This window comes from Coenobita brevimanus, chromosome 16 (assembly GCF_032717465.1).
Source record: "Coenobita brevimanus isolate Jiangsu-jjx chromosome 16, ASM3271746v2, whole genome shotgun sequence".
In the NCBI taxonomy this organism is placed as follows: domain Eukaryota; kingdom Metazoa; phylum Arthropoda; class Malacostraca; order Decapoda; family Coenobitidae; genus Coenobita; species Coenobita brevimanus.
In genome coordinates, this window is record NC_136969.1 from 20,876,819 (window position 1) to 20,898,909 (window position 22,091).

Genomic DNA, 22,091 nt, shown 5'->3' on the forward strand with positions numbered 1-22,091 from the left:
ATTTGGTGTTAGTGTGCATAAGGTAGCCATATGTTAGTATGAATAAAGTAACTATATGTTAGTATGAATAAAGTAGCCATATATTAGTATGAATAAAGTAGCCATATGTTAGTATGGATAAAGTAACTATACGTTAGTATGAATAAAGCATCCATAAGTAAGTTGAATAAAGTAGCCATATGTTAGTATGAATAAAGCAGCCATAAGTAAGTTGAATAAAGTAACCATATGTTAGTATGAATAAAGCAGCCATAAGTAAGTGTGAATAAAACAGCCATATGTTAATGTGAATAAAATGCCATAGGTTAACGTGAATAAAATAGCCATGTCAGTGTCTATAAAATGGTCACCGGTGTGAATAAAAAAGCCATATGTTTGTGTGGGTAAAATAACTATATGTTTACGTGAATAAAATGAAGATATGTAAGTGTGAATACAACAGCTATATGTTAGTGTGGATAAAACAGCCATAGGTTAATGTCAATGGAAATGCCATTAGTGTGAATAAAATAGTCATATGTTAGTGTCAGTAATATAGCCATATGCTAGTGCGTTTAAAATAGCCAAATGTTAGTGTGAATAAAATAGCCATATTTTAGTGTCAACAAAATAGCTACAGTATATGGTAGCGTGAATAAAATAGCTATATGTTAGTGCGAATAAAAAAACCTTATGTCAGTGTTATTATAATAGCCATATGTTAGTGTTAATAAAATAGCCATATGTTAGTGAGAATAAAATAGTCTGGCGTCAGTGTGAATGAAATCGTCTGGTGTCAGTGTGAATGAAATCGTTTGTTGCTGATGCGATTGGAATGCGTTAGTTCCCCTCCCTATATTAAGAAATTATTTTCGCAGATGAAGTAAAGCTGTCTTGTGTGTAAATGGATAAATTATGTAAATTTTCTACAAAAATCGTCTAAAGGAGAAGGCTGATAATGAAGATGAAGAAGATAATAATGATGATGATGATGATCGAGATGCGTGTATATTTAGAAACCCATCACATGAATGTAATCGTCTGGCGGAGAAGGATAAAGAGGACGATGATGATAATGATGATGATCTGGGATGCTTTTACAGATAACAACCCATGACATGAATATAATCGTCCAGCGCAGAAGGATAAAGGTGATGATGATGATGATGATGATGATGGTGGTGGTGGTGGTGGTGGTCATCTACTGTAGATGCGTTTATAGATAGCAACCCATAACATGAATATAATCGTCTAGCGCAGCAGGATAAAGACGATGATGATGATGATGGTGATGCTCACGTGTTGTTGACTGGTCTTCATTGCCGAACAGATCTGGGTTAAGATAAAACAACAACAACTCAATATACAGAAAGTGTCTCCTGGCTCTGAAATTAATGCAGACTTTAACAACACCATTTAGAAAATTAAGCTGAAAAATTTGATCTTGTCATTGAAGATAAAAGTAATCATATTGAAAGAGTTAAAAAGAGGGTGGGAAGACTTGGCGAAATTACTATATCGCGCTGGAGAGAGAGAGAGAGAGAGAGTAGTTACCATATCGTGCCGGGTACCGTGCGGTGAGTAGCGCTGCTCGGCTGGGGGTACATACAGTAGCAGCCGCTAGGTGGTGGGTTAGGCGCACACCCTCTGATGCTAGCCTAGAAAGAGATAAGTAGACAGATAGATAGATGGATGGATGGATGGATAGATAGACAGACAGATGGATAGACAGATAAATGCTACTAATATTCCCATCTCCAAAAGCATTGAAATTCTCGGCGTTTCACTTAACACTGCCCACAGGTGGACCTCTCATGTCAGATCACTTGCTAAAACCGCCTCAAAGAATCTTGGATTATTGTTTTTTTTTTTTTTTTAATGTGTCCGACTCTGGGCATAGGCTTCACAGCCTGCTATCAAGGCCCAGCAGTCCTCCTACATACCATACACCTCTACATGTCACCACTTCGGCGCTAACACCCACCGTCCATATTGAATACATGCTAGGGCTGTCTCATACAGGACTGGTGTATTGGTATTAGCGGGGGTATTTTTACGACATGTCGGCGGGTCTTCTGGTAGATCAGTAAAGCCTGATTTAATGAAATTCAAATCCTTAAACTGTTCCCTGCCCCAGCCGGGATTCGAACCTGGGTCCGTTAGGACTGCAGGCCACCTCTCTACCGATTGAGCCACCGCCTCCCCTACAGAGTCAATACCTTCTTCATTGACGAGCAGTTAGCTAAAATTTATAAGAAGTCATGTGTGCTCTCAGCTTGAATATTGCTCACCCTTGTGGAGTGGATGTGGAGAGTTTGCATTAAAACAACTAGACAAAATTCAGAACAAAGCTGTTGAAATTATTAGTAACCATGCCATTACAATTAAACTACCTCCTCAATAAGTAAGAAGGAATGTTGCCTCCCTTGCATTATAATACAGATATTTTTATGGTAAATGCTCAGACGAAGTTGCGTCCATTGTGCCACCTCTCCATGCCTTCCCTCGTGCTACATGGGCATCTGGTAGCGCTATGACTGGAATGTCACTCAGCCATATTGCAGAACTTCTGGCTATCAGAATTCTTTCATTTCCCGAACTGCATCTCTCTGGAACTCGCTTCCCCAGAGCTGTTTCCCTCCAAACTTCAACCAACAGCTGTTCAAGTTTAACTGTTACAAATATTTTATGAACTGAGGACACCAGTAATCTGGCGCATGGATTATTTTTTGTAGTCGTTTGTTTTTCCTTCCTCTCCTCTACATTTTTTTTTTTTAGGTAGATAGTTGTGTTGATAGGTAGTTGGTACAGATAGATAGATAGATGGATGGATGAATGGATGGATGAATAGCTAGACATATAGATGGAAACATAGATAGAGTGATGGATAGATGGATGGACAGATAGGCTGGTTGATCGATTGATAGAAAATGATAGCGTAGTTGATGTTTGTATGTATCCTTGACTGAAAGATGGATAGATAGATAGATAGTCTGGCTGATATGCATCTGGATGGATAGGTAACGAGATGGAGAGACAGGAGAAAGATAGACAAATGGATACACAGGAAGATATACAGGGGCAGGTATATAGATATTTGAATGACTTTGTAAGTATGCTCTGCATAAGCTAAATATATGAAAAAATGGGAAGACAAACAGATAGGTAAACAGATAAATAGATAGATTGACAGATAGACAGATAGTAAATAAGCAGACAGACAGATAGATATCTAGACAGACAGGCTGACTAAAAGACAGGTGGATAGACTGACTGATTAACTGAGTGAGTGCTGAAGAGACAGATAGATAGATGGAGAGATAGACAGATAACCAGGTAGACAGATGCGTAAGCATAAAGTTAAGTAGATAGAAAGGTGGAAGTTTCATATGTATTTAAGAACGACTAGCTAAAACGCGCCTGATTTGGTTGGTCTGGTAATGCTACTGATCCTACCTGAAAGAAAACTCTCTCTCTCTCTCTCTCTCTCTCTCTCTCTCTCTCTCTCTCTCTCTCTCTCTCTCTCTCTCTCTCAAGGCATTTCCCATTATAGTCCCCATCCTTATCAGTCACCACCAACCTGCCTTACATCAAGGGTCGTCTTCTGAGTAGCTTTAGAATATTCGTGGTTCCATTTTCTTAGTGACATAATCTGCACATAACTCCAGATTATTTCCTGCTGTGTTATTAATGAAAAGTATGCCGATAATGAAAAGATATAACTGAAGGATGTAACTAAAATATATGTATATGAGAATGTTAAGGTGAAATATGGAAAAATAAATTTGTTTTTGTACATTTATGTTACCTCTTCCTTACCGATTTATTGGACAAGCTATTATCGCCTTGAACCGTATGTTATTAATGTAAACCATGTCGATATCAGAATGATTTAAGAATAGTCGGTTTACTCTAACATGCCCTTAAATTGTCACGTCTCAACCACGAATGCTGAGTTGTAACAATGGATTAACGCTAGAATACTATGCTAGTCACGAAAAGGTTCTATGAAAAGGGTGCACAGTTCGAGTATTGTCTTTTTCTGCCACTGTCGTGCGAAAAAATCTGCAAGTGGGTAAAGAGCGGGGCCAAGTTAAGGTAAAAAGGGATTAACATACAAGAGGATGTCGAGGTGTAATATGCTAAATAAGTAACTTAGGAAAGTTTACTATTTTTACTCTAATCTGGCCTAAAACTGCCATCTCTTCATCTTGAAGAAGGAGACTTGTTAAAATAAATGACTACGAATATAATACTAGTCAACTCGTGCTATGGAAAGGATAGAGTCGTTGTTTTGCCTTTTTCTGCCATTTAGATACGTGAAGTAAGCTGTAAAAGGATGGCAGTCTGGGTTAAATTAAGGTAAAAAGAGTATACAGTGCCCTCTACGCCACTAAGAATTCGGCCGGGTATGTCCCTGTATAACGCCAGACCCCAGGGGTTATGATTATCAAGGAATTTAACCTTTCAAGACAGAGAACATTGCTAATATTATTTTCTCGTTCCCTTCAAGCGAGTTTATTCAATCTACGGATCATTTTCACACTGTGTTAGAGGGGATACATATAGCTAATATTCACTCCTTTGCTAAGAATAATCAATTATACGTTCAACAAGGAGGAGCATTCAAAGAGTGCAACACCCATGACCACCAACTCTAATAGATTACTCTCAAAATCAGATTACATATTTCATTTTTGCTTAACCTTTAACCCTTCCACCAAATTTGGTTCCAAAGCAGATTTAAAGTGTTTGCGATGACTTTGCCCAGTTACCTCGATCTTTAACATTTCCCTGTGACCCTACCCTTTGACTGTTCTCAAAATATCTTTACCCGAGTTACAAACTTAACCTTTCCACAAAGTTTGGTCTGCACCAGATAAAATCTGTGTAAGATAACTTTTTCATGTGACCTTGACCTTTGACCTATTGCTCTGAGAAAGTTATCCTTTTGGATCATCCTCAATTCATCTACCAGACTTAATCCAACTCAGATCAAAACCAGTTTAAGTAATTTCCTTCATAAACAGACGCACGGGTTGAAATTTGACCTTACTCTGTGACCTTGACCATTAACTTATAGTCTTCATAAGTAAAACTCTTCGTTCTTGCATGACCCTTAACATCGACTGGTTGATCTAATAAACAAAAATATTTTATACTTCCCTTTTCATCAGTCGTTCCTCAAGTTTGGCCTAAGTCAGGTAAGAACTGTTTAAGATGACTTTGCCTCGTGTCATTGTCCCTTGACCAATTGTTTGATAAAGTAAAATAACTATTCCTTGGATCACGCTCAACCCATTCACCAAGTTCGGTAAAATCGGATCAGAACTGATCGAGTTTTGTTAACGCAAACAGGGGTCGAACTTTAATCTTGCCTTGTGACCTTGACCTTTGATTGTTCTCGAAACTGAATCACTCCATTCAAGCCTTACTGCAAAAAAAACTCAAAGTTTAATTAAACTGGTTAAAATGTTTAAAGTGACTTTGCTAGGTAAGTGTTTGACCTTGCCTTATGACCAAGACCACTGACCTTACGTTCTACTGTAAGTACGAGTAACAACAGGTTTACTCACTGCTTTGCCAAATTTGGCAAAAATTGATAAAAAACTTTTCGTGTGCTTTTATTCACACACACACACACACACACACACACACACACACACACACACACACACACACAGTGGTAACGTTCTCGCTTGCCATCTGGTAGACGGGAGTTTGCGCCTCGCTCAGGTTGCGAAAAGTTTCACTGACGAAGTGGGTGGTTACTGTCCCCCTTGAGCATGGGGACGGGTGTGTGCGTGTGTGAAGGTCACAGCCTTGCCCTTAGATCGGACTATATGAGCTCTCAGCTCCCTTCTGGGAGGGTAAAAGCTGACAATCACGACCATCAGGTGATCCTGACCGACCCGGTGAATTACATACACACACAAACTTATCAAACATAATACCCATTGTAGCTTCAAGAGTCTCAGGTTTCATAACATCATGTGGTAGTTGGTTTCCATGATCAGATGGAAGGGGTTAACCATCCTGCAGGAAAAGTGTCTCAGTATCAGTATATTTTACTTTTAAGACTTTTATTTTTTTTTACACTGATATTCACTCAACTACATTTGTTAAGTCCTTGCTACCTTCATGGTTGAAAACAGCAGAATAAATAAGTGTGGTGACTTTTTTTTTTTTTTTTTTGTTCCAGCTGCCCAAACACGATTGTGCTTAAGTTAGGAAAGACCTGTCGTACTGAAAGAATTAATGAAGGATATAGCTATCAGTTGCGCTGCCAAATACCTCTACAAAAATAATATTGTCTGAATATGGCAAAAATACCGAAAAACGACGAAGAAAGATGTCACTGTAATAACGTAAAAAAATTTTCAGCTGATGTATTTTCTGCCATCACTGGCCTCAGTACTAACAAGGCATATGGGCCTGATGGAGTCCCTCCTGTTGTCCTTAATCCACCACGTTCCGGCTATTTTTAGCCCTATGGGTCACCCCAGTGCCGGCCATTTTTCGAAATTTTTCTTTGGCTAAAATGATAGGTTTTGATGTGGAAACAACGAATATTGCCATTAAAATGCTCACCGAGGCTCAAAAATGAGTTTTATTGAGTCCTGCATACTCGTGTACAGGTATAGCTGCTCCCTCATGCTCACCACGTATGTGAGAGAAAGCTGTTTTCTATGTAAGGAATACTCAGGTATTTATGCTGGGAAGGTATGGCAATGTTCAGTACACTTTTCTGATTACTTATTACTTCAGCAACTATAACAATTTGTGTGTCTTTCTCACTGTGAATGCATTAACTTACACTTACTTGAAGATAGGTAAAACCTGACTTCATTACGTACAGTCCTTACATTTACAAGAAGATATTTACAACTTGACTTCACAATATAGTCCTTACACTTACAAGAAAATATTAACAACTTACACTTACATGAAAATATTTACAAAATGCCTTCACTATGTACAGCACTGGGTGAGGCACAGGCAGAGTGAGGCAGAGTGAGCGTGAGGGGGGGAAGAGAGTGAGTGTATGGCCTTGACAGCCTGAGGGATGGTAGACGAACAGTTACCTTATATGCCTGCCAATTTTTACCTGCGAATCTTGAGAAATGCGGTCACAGTGAAGTTTTTTATTTTAAACCGTTTTAAAACGGCACTAGCACTGGCCGCGGAATCATGTCGGACCATTTTAAAACGGCACTGGCATGCGACAGGTTAAGAACTGTGCTTCTGTGCATACACCCTGCCTAGATAAACTTGTTCGCCTTTGTCTGTCAACTTGTACCTTTCCTTCTTGCTGGAATTTGCTCTCATTCAGCCAGTCCCAAAGAAAGGTGACCATTCAACCCTGTATCTATTGCCCAGTTGCTTTAACATCCGGTGTCTCAAAAGTTTTCGAGGCTATTCTTAACAGAAAAACTTTAACCTGTCGCGTCCTGTTGACATATGGATACGTCACCACGTTTTGTTACGGTGACACCCAATGACAAATCCATACGTTTTGCAATTGCAAGGACCATCATTTCCACATTTTTCAAGTTTCGCGGGTGATTTTTGGTAGGCATATGTGGGAGACCTCCTCTATCCCTTGTCAGGCAGGGATACTGACTGGCCCCGCCTGACCCCCCCTCCCCCCCGCACGCCGTTTTCTCAGCAACTCACCTGGTAGCAGTGCCCTGGCTAGTAAAGACACGTCACACCACGGTCTCTCCAATGACGAAATTCAAGGCCAAAGTTAGTCCCGAGGTAGAGGACAAAGGAAGAAATAAGCCAGAGGAAGAAACAAGCAGAAGTGATGAGATGGCAACACCGTAAAGGAAGGTAAGGTATGTTGACGTGATTGGTGGGTGAAACAATGCTTATATTGCCTACATTATTGTCTGAAAACCAAAATACTCTTGTACTACATATAAATTTGCACCAAATAAATAAATATCTAACCTTTTATGAGTGGTTTGCAATAGTTACTCCTCCCATAGAAAACGCTTTCTCTGAAGCACAGCCCACAGAAAACAGTACCAGGTATTCAGAGGGACACCTGTATAATGCAATTATAAGCTCAGCTGAGCACTTTCGTGGACATTTTCCAATGTTTCTCATAAAAAGCGGAGGTTTCAGCCCCCCCCAAAAAAAAAAAAAAATCGAAAATCTGCCGGGATTGGAGGGGGTCAGTGGTGAAAATCAGTCGGGATGCAGCGGGTTAAAGCATCTTTCCTATCACAACCTTCTTCCTGATCGTCAGTATGGGTTCCGTCAGGGACACTCCACTGGCGATCTTCACACTTACCATTCAGGTTTCTGTCATCCTCCTTTTGGGCCTTTGGCGAAAGCTTTGCCATTGTACTTGACATTTCAAAGGCTTTCGATTGAGTCTGGAAGGCTTTCGATTGAGTCTGGCATAAATCTTTAATTTTCAAACTGCCCTCTTACGGTTTCTATCCTTCTGTCTGTGCCTTCATGTATAGCTTCCTTCCTGGTCGTTCTATAGCCACTGTTGTACAGTAGATGGCCATTGTTCTTCTCCTCGATCTATCAACAGTGGTGTTCCTCAGGGCTCTGTCCTATTACCAACTCTCTTCCTTTTATTCATCAATGACCTTCTAAGCTGTTCATCTAACCTTATTCACTTGTACACTGATGATTCCACCCTTCACCTTTCCGTTCAGTTCCCACAACATCCAACTCTGCAGTTACTTCAACAAACAAGGGATGAGGCTAGGGCACGTCCAATGTCTGACTTGGCTCGAAATCTCTGACTGGGGTAAAAATAGTCTTGTTGTTTTTAATGCATCAAAAACCCAGTTTTTACACTTATCAACTCATAAAAATCTTCCACAGGAGTACCCACTAATGTTTAATAATATCCAGCTTAATCCTGCATCATCCTTGAACAGGCTTGGGGTTTCATTCTCTCGGGACTTATCTTGGAAAGATCACATTACATCTGTAAAATCTGCTTCCACGAAATTAGGTGTGCTGAGCCGATTCCGCACCTTCATTACCCCTGCACAATTGTTGACTTTATACACGAGTTTTATTTGTCCCTGTGTAGAGTACAACTCTCATGTGCATGGGGGCTCCTCATAAACAGCTCTTCTCAATAGGGTGGAGTCAAAGGCTTTTCATCTCATCAACTCTCCTCGTCTTACTGGGTCTCTTCAACCTCTGTCTCTTCGCCACACTGTGCACCTTTATCTCTTTTCTATTCCTACTTCAATGGTCACTGCTCCTCTGAACTGTCTGCTTGCATCCCTCCACCTCTACGACGGGCGCATAGCACCCGTCTAGCAACAAACTCTCATCCCTTTTCTGTCCAACTCTCTAATGCAAGAAGTAACTGTTTTTCCCAGTCTTTCATTTATGCAACAGGTCAACTCTGGAACTGCCTCCCTCTGTCTGTATTTCCTACTTCCTCTGATCTCCATTCTTTCAAATGCATTGTGTCCAGGCATCTCAAAATGAACGGATCTTGAATTTGGCTCTTTTATATATATATATATTTTTTTTTCCTGGAAGGAACGGTTTGTGGGCTTCTTTGGTTCTTTCTTCCTTGCATAAAAAAAAAAACTAGTTAACCTATGTGCAATATATGTTGCAAGGATCTAATAAACCTGTACGTCAGTGTTGTCAAGTGCAAGAGACCAAGTACACTCACAAGTACTAATTTCTGCTCAGGGGTTACCCCTTCCTTCCGCCTTGTACCCTGAACAGAGAGAAGGGGGGAATCGGAAACAAGTCTACCCCACCTTCAGCCCCCAATTCCCCCACCCTTCACCTGCAGGTGCCAATTACTGATTAGATGCAAATTTTCTCATGTCCTGTAAACATGGCGAAACTGTCGTCCCACACGCTTTCAACGACCAATATTTGGACTGTATTTAAGTATTACCATATTGAACTGCATTCTCGAATTGAAAATATGCATCATCATTGTAATTCAGTGTCGTCCCCTGCACGATTCTGCGTTCCAGTGCTCGCCTTTTCACTTCCCCCGGGGCCTCTCTCTCTCTCTCTCTCTCTCTCTCTCTCTCTCAGTTTGCTTTTCTCATTCACTCTTTTTCATTTTAAATTTATACAATTTTCGTATTCTTGTCTGCTTCTCTCCCTCTCGTCTCGCTCTTTGTCTCCTTCTCACTGTAAGTCTTCCCCGCCTCACCCCCACCTCACCTTTAGTAGTCAGTTATACCGTCACCGTTCCTTTAAGTGTATCGTATGCAGCCAACATGTATCAAAAACACTTAGGTCAGATGTATGGAAAGCTAATGTTTCATAATTGTATTTCTCTTTGTGTGCCAAGTCTCGATGGAGACCACCAGACCAATATTTGTAATTGTTATCGGAGTGACCGTTCCAGTTCACACATCTGGGTAGTTGGACTTATAAAATGCACACACACACACACACACACACACACACACACACACACACACACACACACACACACACACACACGATCTAGACTTAAATTTTGCATTGACATCATGGCGACTACAAACATGGTCATTCTAACAAATGACGGTCGATTCCGAGGTTTCGGTGTTCATGTAACCTTTGGGCGATGCCGTGCTGGGAGCAGTATTTCAAAGGCCCGCACCAGTAACATTCAGATCACTTGACGGGTAAGAGAGTTGGGACTTTATAGTTCCGTGTTGTAAGTTCAGCATTCAACTTTCCATATTTTTTACTGAATATGATTTACGTCATTCATGTATATTGTATATATACATTCACGAATTAACAATGTTAGTATATTTTACTATTGTATGACCTATATTATATACTGTGCATTTCATAATGTTTTCCAGTGACAAGCTCTCCTGGACAGAGACTACGGCTTGTTCAGATTTCTAAAGGCTTCCATGAGCAGCATAAAGTCACTTACCCTAAGTTTCAATGGTATACATGATATTTAACTTAAAATATATATTTATATCAACTTTTCCACGTCATTTAACTATCATACGTATAGGCCTATACTATTTAACCCTACAAACTCCTTTGGTTACTCTATATGTTGTGCATGCATGGTTCACCCCACAATCTGTTAGGCCTCAACAGGCCCCGTATTATCTTTTCAGTGTGTATAATTGACCCCTATCGCCACCATACCCACGATCATTGTAGATAAGTTTCTGCCTGAGTGAATATATCACAGGGTGTTCATATTGATATACTTTTCCTCGTACTAGGTATGGGTGGAAGAGGAAGAGGATGAGGACGGGCCCCACGCACCCTGGTGAACAGAGCAGAGGTCATCACTCGGAGATACCTTATAGCTGGTGTCCATGCTGGTGGCACATCCAGGTCGGAAATAGCACATTGTTTGGGCATCAGCAGAAGAACTGTCCAACTTTGGATACAACGCTATGAGGAAGAGGGAAATGTCCTGACAAGACCAAGACCTGGCTGTTCAAGGGTTACTCCTGGTGACGACGATGAAAGGCTTGTGGAGGCCACAAGAAATACTCCATTAACGACCGCAGTTGCACTGACAAGAGATGTGCCCATGCCTTGCCACCCATCCACTACTAGGCACCTCCTCGTGGAATCTGGCTTATGGTGCTATGTTTCCGCTGTGAAAGAAACACTTACAGATGCGAATAAAGCAGCTTGCCTGACATTTGCCCAGCAAAATATTCACCATGGGTTGGACTTTTGGAGAAAAGTTTTTTTTCTCTGATGAGAGGTGTTTCATCTCAGTTTCTGCACGAGGCAGACAGTGCTGGCGAATGGCGAACACTCGTTTTCATGCCAGTAATATCTACAGGCGGACGAGGAGTGGGAGGGTCACATTTTCTCTTCACAGCTGGATGTGGTATGGTGGCCCAGGAGAATTCGTCCCCACTGATGGCCGTCTGAATGGCGAGGAATACATTAATATCTTAAAAACATCTTTCCTCCCCAACGTTCAAGCATATGCTATTCCTGAGCCCAACCCCATCTGTTTCTTTCAAGATTGTTCACCAGTCCATACGTGCAAGGTAGTAAGAGACTGGTTTACACGCCACCCATAAATAAGACTTATTGAGTGGACTCCTAAGGGATGTGTCTGTAATGTAATAGAAAACCTGTGGCGTATAATGGTGCAAGAATGGAAGGTGGAGGAAAAAAACAAAGCATCAATAATGAGAAAAGCAGAGGAAGTGTGGGAAGGAATACGTCGACTTCCTGACATCTGCAGCCGCCTGGTGGATTCTCTTCCAACACGACCGCAACATGTAACAGATGCAGAGGAAGGAGTAGACTGTAGCACCAGTCGAGCAGGGCAGTACTCCCGAGGTGGATGGAAAGCTGATGACAGGGAGTGCTGGAGCTCCCGTTTCATCAGCCCTCAGGACTAGTTCCTGACCATCCCCCTTTACTGAAATTTTTCAGTGTCTCAGTTACACAGAGAGTAGGCCAGCATGCTCTCCAGTACAAATTTCTCTAACTATCTACACCAAACTACATGCACAGTACACACTACACTTCCTTTTCCGAAAATAAAAAATCATGGCGTCACAACACACGGCCTCGGAGTCCCCAGGGGGGGGGACCATGGGTGCCCCCACCATCCGCCCCTCTCCTGATGACGACTCGAGGTGCCTGGGACCACTGTCTGACTCTCTTCTTCTTCATTTCTGCAACATTCGCGGCCTTTCCTCTAACTTTTGCTCTGTTGAGCATCACCTCTCCTCCTCTAAACCTCACCTTCTTTTCTGACAGAGACTCAGCTGGCTGAGGCAACTGACAGCAAACCCTTTTCTGTATCCTCCTACTTTCTCTATACTCATTTCAAAGCCAAAGGTGGCTGTTGTGTATATATACGCAACGACTTATCTTGCTCTCGTGTTCCTGAACTCGATTCTTCTTAATTCTCTACACTCTGGCTTCGGCTTTCCTGTCATTCTCTGACTAAATATATCTGTGCTGTTTACTTATCCCCTAATTCTACTGACTATCAAAAATTCTTCGACTATCTTACTTCTACGATGGAACACATTCTATCCATTTCTCCTTTCTCTAAAATCTCCATTCTAGGAGATTTCAATGTTCACCACCACCTTTCGCTCTCCTCTCCTTTCACGGATCCACCTGCTGAACAAGCCTACATCTTTTCTATCCTTAATGACCTAGAGCAGGTTGTACAGCACCCTACCCGTAACCCTGATCGCCTTGGAGAGAGCTCCAACATACTTGACCTCTTCCTCACAACTAATCCTTCTGCTTACTCTGTTAATCTTTTCTCTCCATTGGGCTCCTCCAATCACAACCTTATTACCTTAACCTGTCCTATCACTCCGGTACGGCCTGTGGACCCTCCAGGGAAACGTCGTCTGTGGCATTTTGGAGCCGCGGACTGGGAGGCCATCAGGCAGTACTTCTTTGATTTTCCCCTGAATGATTATTGCTTCCGTGGCCGGGAGCCATCTGAGTATGCCTTGCGCATTACGGAGGTTATTCTCTCAGGCATGGAAGCATATATTTCTTTCTCATATCCTCTTGACTAGTGCAAGAAAGCCTTGGTATAATCACGCTTGTTCTAATGCTGTCCGCAACAAGGAGAGGGCCTACAAAAGGTACTGGAGCCAACCCACCTCTGAATCACATCATCTTTACGTTTCTGCCCGGAATCGTGCTAAGTCTGTTCTTCGCTCTACTAAAAATAATTTCATCCATACTAAATGCTCTCAACTCTCCAACTCGAATTCTTCCCGCTCCTTCTGGCACCTTGCCAAAAATCTTTCTAACAACTTTACCTCATCATCCTTCCCTCCTTTTTTCTTCTCTGATGGTTCTGTAGCTATTTCTTCTACTGATAAAGCAGATCTCTTCGCACAAACTTTCTCCTCCAATTCCACCTTAGACGATTCCAGTGCTGTTCCTCCATCACTTCCCCCCTCTGACTTCCTCATGGCTGACATTAAAATTTCTTCAGTTGATGTATTTTCTGCCATCACTGGCCTCAGTACTAACAAGGCATATGGGCCTGATGGGGTCCCTCCTGTTGTTCTCAAGAACTGTGCTTCTGTGCTTACACCCTGCCTAGGCAACCTCTTTCGCCTTTGTCTGTCAACTTGTACCTTTCCTTCTTGCTGGAATGTTGCTCTCATTCAGCCAGTCCCAAAGAAGGGTGACCACTCCCAACCCTCCAACTATCGTCCAATTGCTTTAACGTCCTGTATTTCAAAAGTTTTCGAGTCAATTCTCAATAGGTACATTTTAAGGCATCTTTCCTATCACAACCTTCTTTCCGATCGTCAGTATGGGTTCCGTCAGGGACGCTCCACTGGCGATCTTCTCACCTACCTTTCAGACTCCTGGTCATCCTCCTTTCGGGACTTTGGCGAAAGCTTTGCCATTGCACCTGACATCTCAAAGGCTTTCCATCGAGTCTGGCATAAATCTTTAATTTCCAAACTGCCCTCCTACGGTTTCTATCCTTCTATCTGTGCCTTCATCGCTAGCTTCCTTTCTGGTCGTTCTATAGCCTCTGTTGTAGGTGGCCATCGTTCTTCTCCAAAATCTATCAACAGTGGTGTTCCTCAGGGCTCTGTCCTATCACCAACTCTCTTCCTTTTATTCATCAATGACCTTCTAAGCTGAACATCTAACCCTATCCACTCATACGCTGATGACTCCACCCTTCACCTTTCCATTCGGTTCCCGCAACGCCCATCTCAACAGTTCCTTCAACAAACAAGGGATGAGGCTATGGCACACCTAATGTCTGACTTGGCTCGTATCTCTGATTGGGGTAAAAATAATATGGTTGTTTTTAATGCATCTAAGACTCAGTTCTTACACCTATCAACCCGACAAAATCTTCCACAGGTATACCCATTAATGTTTAATAATATTCAGCTTAATCCTGCATCATCCTTGAACATGCTTGGGGTTTCATTTACTCGGGACTTATCTTGGAAAGATCATATTACATCTCTTGTAAAATCTGCTTCCAAGAGATTGGGTGTGCTAAGCCGACTCCGCTCTTTCTTTACCCCTGCACAATTGTTGACTCTATACAGGGGTTTTATCCGCCCCTGTGTGGAGTACAACTCTCATGTGTGGGGAGGCTCCCCACATACAGCCATTCTCAATAGGGTGGAGTCAAAGGCTTTTCGTCTCATTAACTCTCCTCCTCTTACTGACTCCCTTCAACCTCTGTCTCTTCACCGCACTGTTGCATCTTTATCTCTTTTCTATCGCTACTTTAATGGTCACTGCTCCTCTGAACTGTCTGCTTGCATTCCTCCACCTCTACGACGGGCGCGTAGCACCCGTCTGGCAGCAAACTCTCATCCCTTTTCTGTCCAACTCTCTAATGCAAGAGTTAACCGTTACTCCCAGTCTTTCATTTATGCAACAGGTCAGCTCTGGAACTGTCTCCCTCTGTCTGTATTTCCTGCTGCCTATGATCTCCAGTCTTTCAAACGCAGTGTGTCCAGGCATCTCAAAATGATCAGATCTTGAATTTGGCTCTCTATTGTATTTTGTTTTTCTCTTTGAGGGAACTGTTACTGCAGGCTCATGGCCTTTGGTTCCTTCTTCCTCGCATAAAAAAAAAAAAAAAACTGGTTGCATTTTGTTTCATGCAACTGCATTTCACCCCTTGGATATAAACTATGGCAGGCTCAATCTACTCCGGAATGAGTGGGGCTGGTCACTTTCATCCTAAATGTCGGGACCAACTTGTATAGCCCTGGGATTCTACGCACCTCAGTGGGGCGACATAGGATTAGATGATGAATGAATGAATGAACTAATCCAGGTTTCCTATGTTTATAATTATGTATTATTACATAACGTCCTAAATATAGCATTAAACTTATATTGATTAAAAAACTTTTGTCTTTGTCACCCATTGATTAATAAGGAACATTTTGAAGATGATTATCAGGGGAATATAACATCCTTATTCCTTGGTCGTTGCTATGGTATTAATTTCAATATATACAGGGTTTTTCCACAAACTAGCAGACTTTGACCACATCCACAATTGTTCACGACATGAACTATGAACTCAGTGAACAGACCATATACAATAAGATTATGAAATATCACTATGGCCATTACAAAGTTCTTGGAATATGGCTGATAAAGATGAAGCTAGAGTCTGTATTAATGTCCACTGCAGCATACTTTTTTTGAGGCACTTGTTTCCTCATCCAGGACCAGAAGTATGGCTGTGTGCTATAAGCCCTGTCACTCAGTTATATGAGATGGAACGGTTCCTTTGATCAAACTTTTACATACTGTTACGGAACAGAGAAAGATAATGTACACTTTAAGTGAGAATGCTAAAAATCACTACTGTCCCGTAAAGTTCCAGGTTCAAAACAAAAGAGTTAGGTAAAATTACAAGTTAAAGTTTAATGCTCAAACTAACAACAAAACATTCAGGACTCATAAGGATAATGTAATGGCAAATAAACAGGTTAAATATATGGTTAACTGCAATAGCCTCTATTAACACGAAATTAGCAAGAGTAAATTTATCTAAGTCAGCCCTGATAAAATGAGATACCAGATAATACTCAGTGAATGCCAGATAAATTATTACAGATACAAACTATTATCAAAAATGACTGACATAAAGAACCCTACATGAATTACAAAAACTTCACTAGGCCTACAAATTAAACTTATGCTATACAGTACAAGAAAAAAATACAACAGTTATACTCAAATTACACACAGCTGCTAGATGTTTGGAGATTTCTTGAGCACTCACAATAATAATATCTGTACAGGGGAGGACAGAGATGTGAACAAAATGAGGAGCAGATCTAAGTGGCAAAGATGCAGAGACTGAGCTCATTATATAGGGGCCAGCAGAGCTTGATAAAACTTGTAAGAAGGACGCGCAAATGAAAGCCATGGGGACATAGAGTTCACAATCCCGCTCTGGACAACAGAGAGAACGACTTACTCTACTATAACGGTAGAAGGGGGGGACTGAGGCAGAACACGCTCGTGATCAAACATGCAGTAACTGTCCGTTAAAATTACACAAAGGATGATGAAATCATAGGCTATGTAACACCTCCCCACAAAGAAAAAAGAAATTTACAAAGGAAATTTCTTATTACTCTAAAACAATCTGTCTAAAGTCTAGATAAGCAATCTGCAATAACATTTTCTTTCCCCTTGACATGTTGTATGTCTAATGAATACTCCTGAAGAAGTAGACTCCATCTTGTTAATCTCTGATTTTTATCTTTAAACTTACTATTGAATTTCAGTGGGTTGTGATCGGTATAAATGACTATGGGGTCAAAACCAGAACACAAATAAAATGAAAACTGCTGTAAACCCAAAATCAAGGCCAAAAGCTCTTTCTCAATAGTTGAGTAGTTCTTTTGAGGTGTAGTGAACTTCTTACTGTAATAAGATACAGGATGTTCAATACCCTGATCATCCTCTTGCAGCAAAACAGCCCCAGCTCCTGTATCACTTGCATCAACAGCCATCTTAAAAGGCTTAGCAAAATTTGGAGTAGCGAGCACTGGCTGACTTAATAGAATAGCTTTAAGTTTGTTGAAAGAGGATTCACAGTTATCGGTCCAGACAAATTTAACTCCCCTTTTCAGTAGGTCTGTAAGTGGTGATACAAGAATTGAAAAGCTAAGAACAAATCTCCTGTAATAACCTACCATTCCCAAAAATCTTTGTAGCTCTTTCCTAGTTTTAGGTCTGGGAAGATCACTTATAACCTGAACCTTAGCTCCTGGTGGTGCAACATGTCCATCACCAATTACATACCCAAGGTACTGAACTTTAGCTTGACCAAACTCACACTTTGATAAATTAGCTACAAGATTAGCATGAACTAAACGGTCAAGAAATTTACTGACATGGCATAGGTGATCTTTCCAGTTGTCACTGAAGATTAATACATCATCAATATAAACAACACACCCTGCCAAACCCTCTGTTACAACATTCATGAGCTTCTGAAATGTGGCTGGTGCATTCTTCATACCATACGGCATTACAGAACATGCAAAAACCTTTCCTAGTGTTACAAAACATGAGATCTCCCTAGCACGTTCAGTCATAGGTACTTGCCAGTATCCCTTTAACAAATCAAACTTACTTATGTACCTAGCCTTTCCGATCTTGTCTATGCAATCTTCCACATGAGGGAGAGGGTAAGTGTCTATTTTAGTTATCTGATTAACACGTCTGTAGTCGATGCAAAGCCTCTGTGACCCACCTGGCTTAGGGACTAGAGTGACAGGAGAACTCCACTCGCTCTGACAGGGCTCAATCATCTTGTGGTCCAACAGGTAGCCAAGCTCCTTCTGGATGAGAGGAACTTTCACTGGGTTCACACGGTAAGGAGGCAATTTAATTGGCTTTGCGTCTCCAACATCGACATCATGCATCAACACAGTGGTTCTTCCTGGAGTGGCACGGAACACTTGCGGGTACTCCAGCAGTAATGCCGAAAACTCCTGCCTTTCCTTGGGAGGTAGATGAGAAAGTTTAGTCTGGAGATCATTCATGATATCAGGATTCTTCCCCAAACTATCACTCAGGCTCATGCTGCATGGGAGAACTTCACTTGTAGACTCGGGTGGAACAGCTACAGTGCAGACTGGATTATTTTCGTCCCGCCTGTGATATAACTTTAGCATGTTGATGTGACATAGTTACTTGCTCTTTCTAAGATCTGGTGTGGCGATGACATAGTTGACATCACTGAGTTTCTTCTCCACGAAATAAGGGCCACTAAACTTGGCTTGAAGAGGTTGCCCATGAACTGGTAGCAGAATCAAAACCTGATCTCCTGGCTGAAAGTGGCGTAACCTGGACTTCTTATCATACCAAGTCTTCATCTTCTCCTGAGCAGCTCCTAAATTCTCTCTCGCCAGCTGTAAAGCAGTGGACAGCCGTTCTTTGAACTTCATCACATACTCCAGCAGGTTGACGTCATCTTCCTCCGACAGCCAGCATTCCTTGAGTAACTTAAGGGGTCCTCTTACTTCATGGCCAAACAGTAGTTCAAAAGGTGAGAAGCCCAGTGATTCATTTGGAGATTCTCTTGCGGCAAACACAACGAATGGAAGACCTTTATCCCAGTCTTTCTGATGTTCCAAACAGTATTTCTTGAGCATCGATTTGAGCGTTTGATGATATCTCTCCAACGCCCCGGTCTGACAGTACCTCCTTGGGCAGACCAAACTTTGTGAAGAACCCTAGCATTTCCTTAACCACGTTCTTTGCTGAGATGTTTCTAAGTGGAATGGCTTCAGGATAACGAGTAGCCATATCAATCGTGGTCAACACATAAGAAAATCCTGAAGAAGTCTTAGGAAGAGGGCCCACAATATCCACCAACACACGGGTGAAAGGCGCCTCAAAAGGAGGAATGGGAACTAGAGGTGCAACCTTTTCGGTCTGATTACACTTCCCCACAACTTGACAGGTGTGACAAGACTTACAATACCAGGAAACATCCCTGAAGATACCTGGCCAGTAGAAGTGTTTCAAAATGCGTGCTACAGTCTTCCTCACTCCAAGGTGTCCTGCCAAACTGGAATCATGAGCCACTCTAATGATATCCTGCCTACAAACACGAGGGATGACAACTTGATGTACAACCTCCCATTCACAGTCGGCTGATGCTGTTGGGGGTCTCCTCTTCCTCATAAGTACTCCTGACTTTACATAATAACAAGTAGAAGCACCGGCTGACTCTTCTTCACTGTAAGCAGAGTTAGCTAGACCTTTCAACTCAGGATCAGCAACCTGCAACTCAACCAACTCTTGACGAGACAAATTATCAACACTACGGGTACTGCCTCATCTGGTGAGTGGTCCAGATTAGCAAGAAAAGTGTCAGCTAGGATAACATCATCATCATCATTATCCTCTAAATCACCAGTAACTTTAGACTTAGCCCTAGTGACAGCACATGCAGGGAACACATCAGGGACATCACAATCCTGGGACACAGCCACTGGCTCACTAGACAACTGAGGAGCTGGACACACTTGACTTCCACCAATATCATTTCCAAGTAAGAAAGTTACACCTGACATTGGGAGTGTCTCAACCAACCCAACCATAACGGAACCATTAACAAAACCAGACTCTAAATTCACTCTGCAGAGAGGGACAGAGAATTAATTATTCCCTACACCTTGTAAGATTACAGTTTCATCAGAGGAATTAACATTAGAGCCTAGAACACTGGTCAGCATAAGGGATTGGCAAGCACCTGTATCACGATATATTTGAACTGATTTCCTTTCATTACTGTCCAGAGGACTTACAAAACCTTCAGACAGGAAATTAGTACATGAACTCTTGAGAGTGTCACCCACGTTACTGCTCAAAAGAGGAGCTCCATCATGAGAATTTAAGTTACCCCTCAAAGCAGGTTCAGTTAACTCAGTTAAAGAATTCTGGGAACTCTCAAGAGTGGACACTAGACCAATTGACTGAATATTTAAAGACTCCTTTTTGTTCACATCACGCTGTCTCCTGAAACATCTCTCCGTAGTATGACCAAGCTTACTACAATAAGTACATTTACTTTTCTGAAATCTAGAGGTGAAGCTGGTATTTACTTCCTGAGAAACATCATCTTTGTTCTCCTTCCTGTTACCTGTACTCTGAGTAGAGGCAACGTACTTACTCTCAGCTTTCCCTTTTTCTTTAGAATATCTCTTGTGAGTGAGAACATATTCATCAGCTAAAACTGCAGCATCAGACAAATTATCTATTCTTTTCTCATCAAGATATAGGCTTACATCTTTACTAATACACCTTTGAAGTCCTCCAGCAAAATCATCTGCTTAAATTTGTCAAAATCAGAATCCACATTCTTAGAATTTAACCACTGCTCTAACAAATCTTCTTTGATTTTTGCATACTCAACATGGGATTGCTTATCTTGCTTGTAAGTTGTCCTAAATTTTACTCTATAAGCTTCAGGAACAAGCTCATAGGCCTTAAGAATCAAGCTCTTAACTACATCATAATTATCAGACTGATCCTGAGGCAAAGATGCATAAGTTACTTGAGCTTTACCGGTGAGAACAGTTTGAAGGAGTACTGGCCAATACTCCTTAGGCCAATTAAAACCTGTAGCTACCCTCTCAAACAACTGAAAATACTTTGTTAAATCAGATTCATTAAAAGGAGGGACAAGTTTAACATTTTTAACCACATCAAAATCATCAGAGCTAGATGATCCAGTTCCACCTTGTTTCATGCGATACTCATGGTCTGCCTGAATCCTGGCAAGTTCAACTTGTGCCTGAGCCTGTATCTGTGCCTCCTGAATCCGAACCTGAGATTCCGCCTCCTTAGCCTGAGACTCAGCCTCCTTAGCACGTGCTTGAAATTCAGCCTCCTTAACACGAGACTCCTGCAGGGCTAGCTGTAACTTAGCTAATTCAATCTGCGTTTGCTCATTTGGAGGAGTTACATTAAACAAGCTTTCATTAATCATGTCAACAATTTGATCTTTAGAATGATGAGAGTGAACAGCAATTCCCAATTGTTGAGCAACAAGCTTAAGTTCATTCTTTGTTCTGTTTTCTATATCACACACTGTTTGCACATTTGACAAAAAATCTTTGGCTTCATCAAGTGTAGTAATAGTAGACATAATTAATAAGTAACAGTCACAAAATATCAAGCAATATCATTATGATAATATCCTGAATATCCTGGCGAGGTCGCCAAATTTATGTTACGGAACAGAGAAAGATAATGTACACTTTAAGTGAGAATGCTAAAAATCACTACTGTCCCGTAAAGTTCCAGGTTCAAAACAAAAGAGTTAGGTAATATTACAAGTTAAAGTTTAATGCTCAAACTAACAACAAAACATTCAGGACTCATAAGGATAATGTAATGGCAAATAAACAGGTTAAATATATGGTTAACTGCAATAGCCTCTATTAACACGAAATTAGCAAGAGTAAATTTATCTAAGTCAGCCCTGATAAAATGAGATACCAGATAATACTCAGTGAATGCCAGATAAATTATTACAGATACAAACTATTATCAAAAATGACTGACATAAAGAACCCTACATGAATTACAAAAAACTTCACTAGGCCTACAAATTAAACTTATGCTATACAGTACGA

General features: G+C 41.3%; 1 protein-coding gene across 1 annotated transcript in view; it reads right to left on the reverse strand.

Moving 5' to 3' along the window:
- Positions 1 to 22,091, reverse strand: part of LOC145390987 (arylsulfatase H-like) — a gene marked incomplete at its 5' end in the record, with an annotated part of 228,267 nt that overhangs the window by 196,762 nt on the left and 9,414 nt on the right. The window contains one exon of the mRNA XM_080265720.1: positions 1,534 to 1,637. Coding sequence (XP_080121846.1) covers positions 1,534 to 1,637 — 104 coding nt within the window. The remainder of the gene's footprint in view (positions 1 to 1,533; positions 1,638 to 22,091) is intronic.